At 40.5% G+C, this 5646-nt stretch overlaps 1 protein-coding gene across 1 annotated transcript in view; it reads left to right on the plus strand.

Annotated features, from left to right (window-relative positions):
* The first annotated feature begins 500 nt into the window (after positions 1-500).
* LOC137892959 (transducin-like enhancer protein 4) overlaps positions 501-5646 on the plus strand; it is a 21272-nt gene continuing 16126 nt past the window's right edge. The window contains exons 1-4 of the mRNA XM_068738378.1: positions 501-545; positions 893-990; positions 2776-2839; positions 2939-2983. Coding sequence (XP_068594479.1) covers positions 501-545; positions 893-990; positions 2776-2839; positions 2939-2983 — 252 coding nt within the window. The remainder of the gene's footprint in view (positions 546-892; positions 991-2775; positions 2840-2938; positions 2984-5646) is intronic.

Here is a 5646-nt window from a genome sequence, read left to right on the forward strand (position 1 = left end):
GTCGCTTGTAAATTTGACTTGGAAGAGGCTGGCTGCGTCCGTCGGTGATGTGGCCGTTCCGCCGGTGCTGGATGTGAGGACGTGAACGCCAACGGAACGCTCCCGCCGCCTTAACGGGATGCTTTAGGAACCGATGAAAGAGTGTCGTCGGGACTAAGTGGAGATATTTAGTCACGGAAAATCAGCCAGAAGTTGATGATTTATAGGGAAATTCAGAAGATATCGAGGATTCCTTGCTAGATCAGAGGGAGAATATTCAGTCTTGTGCGCGCACAACTAAGCCCTGGAGATACTGGAGCAATTCGAGGCAACTCCTGCTTTGTGAATGGACTTTTGAAATACTGTATAAAAGAATGAACAGCAGGATGTTTCTACTCATCGCGGAACCTGCGTTTAGCCCGCAAACCCGAAACTGACTGACCTTTACGCAGGGAAACATCCGTCCTCACGCGCGCACCTGTTTTCTCTTTCATGTGGATGAACTTGCCAATATATTTTTAATGATTCGCGATCTGAGCAAGATGTACCCCCCGGCCCGCCATCCGGTAAGTAGAGACAGCAATTCCCAAGGCGGGATGTCAAATTAACATCAGCGCGCCCGACGCGTAATCGTTTTCAGATTGAGTTTCCGTGCCACTGCGCGCCCGCACAGACAATTGCGTTCATTGACAAACTGCTGCAGCTGTAAGTGTCGAATGTGTGACTGGTGTGTGTGTTAATGCGAAAGGAGTCTGAGTGAAACCATCCGTACCACAATGGCCGTTTGTCGTCTCTCAAGGCATTGTGGGTGAGTGTGTGTGCGTTTGTGTGTGTGTGTGTGTGTGTCCTAATTCTGAACTTGGGTGTCTCAGTTCTTACTCTCTTCCCCACATGCTGTTTGGTTTGGGTCGAGGTTCCCCACCAGCCGGGACAGCCGTTAAAGTTCACTGTAACCGAGTCCTGCGACCGGATCAAGGAGGAGTTCCACTTCCTTCAAGCCCAGTATCACAGGTATGTGGACGAGCCTCACGGGGAAGCTGCGTCGACCAATGCGATTGGGTTAAGATGGATAGTAAAGTTAATGCATCTCATTATGGGTCGATATCAGCGCTTCAACACTTGATTGATGAATCACTGTCATCAAGGTTCAGGATGTGCTTTCAGGCCAAACCATTCATTGAGAGAATAATCAATACATTGATGAAAACAATACATTTCTTAGTTGCAGATTTATTCACTGTTACAAATTGGAACCCTCGGATTATCTGAAAAAAGGGGCAATTTCCAGGATGTTCATGTCATGCCTGAATCCGAAATTATAACCAACATTTTCTGGGACATGAATGATGCAATGGCATGAAATACAAACTGATTGTTGTGTTGGATGTGAGAAATAAAACATTTGTGATTTGGGGAAAACATCCGTGAAATGATTCTCCTCAGACCCGCCGTAGATCTGCTGCTGCTTTTGTCTCGGGTCCAAAAACCTATCAACCTTGGTGAGCTTGTCTGTCTTTGCAAGTTTAAGTGGGGTGAAACACTTTTTTGCCCAACATGATGAAGTGTGAAATACATTGCTCGGGGTGGGGGAGCAGAGCCATAAGCGCAATAGCAATGCATAAAAATCAAACATTCCATTTATTAGCAGTCGGTTGTGACCAACGCGAAGAAAAAACTGACACGATGCAACATATATTACATTTACTGCAAACAAAACACGATATATGATTTCCAGTGAGTACAGCAGTCTCAGAATAGTAATTGTGAATTTCCATTAAAAGTATGTGAATGTAAAACATAAAATGTTTGAATGTCAAAAATGTACGAGTGTCATTTCTAGACTATAATATAAATGATATATTTATATTATAGACCCTATGGATGATGAATATGTTTGCAGCCATGCTGAATGTAACATATATTTTTTTGGAAGTTATTAATGATAAGAATGTAAAATGTTTTAAATGCTTTTTTTTAATCCCATGTCTGTAAATATCTCAGACGGCTCAATTGATGTTAATACATATAATCTAAAAAAACCATTTAGACAATATTTAACATTTGTTCATTTAAAATACTGAACAGTTATACTTCTGGCTGATTACATCCTCCAACTTCCTGGATTGATTAAACCTGCTTCATACCGTCAGAAATACATCATCATCAAGTCTAAATTGCAGCTTCAGTTGATCCTAATGCATTGAAGATTCAGAGCTTTAAACTTTAAAGAGCAAAATCCAGCTGATGAGACATTATTTATACTTGATAAGATACATGTTAGTGTCCTCTCTTTACCCACAACATTATACCTTTACCTAAACACGCACATAAAAGCTTTGCTGTAGTCGTATGTGGAGGCTTTCCATTAACGGAAGCTTTTGTGTAACCACAGCTGTTAAATGGATTCTCATATTATGGTTGTTTTTTTTGTTGATGGTGCAGTTTGGGCATCCACTCACACTGTAACGGTATGTGATGAGGTTTGTGTGGTTGTCTATTGATCCATTAATTACTGCTCTGTACTTGCTGAGTAAGTGTCTGCAGAGTAAACCAGCACGGTCCAGCCAACTCCAATCCCCCCCCACATCGTAATATTTAGGATTGAAAATGTAAGTAACAGGATGTGGTCACTTCTAAGTTCCCTCTTCCGCAAGTTATATCTCCAATGCCCTCTTTTTGAAGGCATATGTCAAATTTTGCCATCTTGTCATGAATGATTTCTCATTTGTGTTCGCTTGTTGGTCGTGCGTGTTTGTTCACGATATTCAAGTAACGCTTTTTCATTTTGCTTCACAGCTTGAAAATGGAATGTGAAAAATTGGCGAGTGAAAAAACTGAAATGCAGAGACATTATATCATGGTGAGTCTCATTTGTTTAGATGTTGTGTTTTTTCATGAATGCATTAGTTTGGTGCGGAGGGAATATGTTGAATCTATTTTTGATATGATTTTTTTTCAGTACTATGAAATGTCATACGGACTGAACATTGAGATGCACAAGCAGGTAGGAAAATGTATTTTATTTTCACTCAATTGTTGAAAAGAAGCAATTCAAACCACACATTAGTGGATGTCAGAGTAAGGCAGATGGAAAAAAAGCAACACGAGTTTGATTTAACTCTTTAGCCATTTACAATAAAATATTCCGTTTTGATATCACTTTTTTAAAAGGTTGTAACTTAAAAATGTTAGAGATAAAGCCATACTGAAAATGAGAAAAAATCATAAGTATGAACCAAAGTTTGTGATGGGAATAAATGAACACATCTAATAATGCGGAAATGTTGCATTAAAATGCAATCATCACGCAAGAACAAAGATAATCGACACAAAATCAAAGCAAAACCAAAAAACCACCACCTTGTCTTGTCAAACCAGAAAAAACAGCCAAAGTGGGCAAGATAAAGAACATTCCCCGAGTTAATGCTACGGAAAAGACTCACCTTCAGGATGGAGCTCAGGATCAGCACCGGACAGCTCCATAGGCTATGGAGCTGTCCGGTGCTGATCCTGAGCGCCACATATAACCGGCTCCTATGGAGCTGTCCAGACTTTGCTCCTATATGTAATATGTATCTCCAGCGTGATTTGCCTTCTCTTCTGTGACCGTAAGATTGTTATTTTTTGATGTAGTTATTTTGGCAGTGTTTTTGATTTGCTGTTTTTTCCAGCACTTGCCCACTGTTAGTGTAATATTTAGGATTTTTATCTGGCTCTATTTTGTGCTTTTGTTTTGTGGGACCTCAGCCAGTCCAAGCCTTAGTATTATAATTCAGTCTGTTTTTAAATTATCCTATACTTCTGTTTTTTGTACTCGCATTGCGCATGATTTGTCTCTGCATTCTGGGGTCCATCAGATCAATCATTCCAGTTCGTGTCACTAAGATCTGCTCACATTTCTATAAAAACTGTTTTATTTTATTCCTTTACCATCAATTAAGCCACTTGTCTGATATTCTGTCTGAATAAAAATTTAGCTATAGCTCATTTCTGAGATGCTTCAACTTCAACAAAGGTCGAATTACCGTCGAGGTCGAGGTCCTGACAGTTTGGTGACAATAGGAGGAGGGTATGGAAGGAAACTCTCAAGAATTACAATTAGCTTTGTGCATGTGACAATAAATACTCTCAAAGTATTACCAGCACTTCAGGTGCTCTTTTCATTTCTAACGTCAAATCAAGAATTTTCAATCACTGGTCTAAATTGTTGGATTGATCACCGCTGGTCGATTGTTTCTGTTTTTGCATCAATTAACTTTTTCAACCAAGATCAGCATGACTCCAAATCATAGAAATGACTCACTCGAGTACGATTCTATTGTTAGCACCAAGAAAAGGGAAATCTTGCATTTCATAATGGAACTATAGGACATTTACAGGGTGTTGCAACATTTTGTAGCAGATGATAATAATTTGATTGAATAAGAAAACTGATAAATGAGTAGAATTTGAGGATTTGGCCATATTAAACATTCACATTCATGCTGCTTTTGTTTATTTCCTTTTTTTATTATATATAAATGTGGATGGAGCTTATTGGGCCAGAGCTAACAGCTACATGTGTATTTCCACAAAGACAGTGTGTGCCGTCTGTGTGTGAGCGCGTGTTTGTCTTGCTCTATGTGTGATCTGTTTGTGTGTATCTATACTGTGTGTTTACCTTTTGTGCGTGTTTGCATTTGTGTGTGGTGTAGTGTCTATATGTATACTGTGCATGTTTACACAGTGTGTGTGTGAGTGTGTGTATTTGTCTGAAAGAACACTGTGGTTGTTTAGTTCTGTGTGGATTTGTGCACTACTGTATTTATACATATTGATCTTTGCATATGTCTCTGCAGCTTTCTACTGGCGCACTCATCAGATGTGTCTGATGTTTGTGTGTGTGTGTGTGTGTGTGTGTGAGACTGGACACAAAATTAAGAGGTAAAGTGTGGCCCATGAGTCCATGTGCTTCTCAGCGATTTCTGACAGGAAGCAGCTTTGCAAAGTGAATCCATAATTTCCGCCGGTAGACTGTGTGTGTGTGTGTGTGTGTGTGTATTTTGTGTGCTTGTGTGTGAGGGACTGTAATGCTGTCACTGTGGGGATGTAAATCTGTCTAGGTAAGCGCTGTTTTCAACTTTGACTACAAGTAGGTGTGTGAATGAATTACCCGTGAATCATTGTAGAGCATCAATTAGCATCTTGAGCTTTAATTTCTTCCTCTAATCATGTGCTGTTTAACTGATAAAAGGGAGTTGGATATGCCATCATGGATCTTGGACCATTATAACCATTGCACGGATGCTGAGAGTGAGAAGGTCATGTTGGAGAGCTTTAGGGGAAGGTGGGGTGTAGTGACATTAAGGCAGTCTGCCTCACCTACAAAGTGACTTGCTAATATTGCTTGTTTAGCATTTTGTGAGGGCAATAAACCACATTGATTTTAGCTTCACTTGGTTTTATTTACACAGAAGGGCTCTGGTGCCGTCATTAAAGAGAAATTGAGTTTCAGATGGAGGGGAGGACACACACACAGGCGGGAGGAGAGGGGTTAGCAGAGATCGGGGGGGGGGGGGGGGGGGGGGGGCATGGGGATGATCTGCCAGAGGACAGCTAATCAATTGCAAATCAGCAAGACTGAAAGAGAAATATGGCGGCATATGGAGAGAATCAGGAGGAAGGAGA

The sequence above is a fragment of the Brachionichthys hirsutus genome, chromosome 4 (genome assembly GCF_040956055.1).
Source record: "Brachionichthys hirsutus isolate HB-005 chromosome 4, CSIRO-AGI_Bhir_v1, whole genome shotgun sequence".
Lineage (NCBI taxonomy): Eukaryota > Metazoa > Chordata > Actinopteri > Lophiiformes > Brachionichthyidae > Brachionichthys > Brachionichthys hirsutus.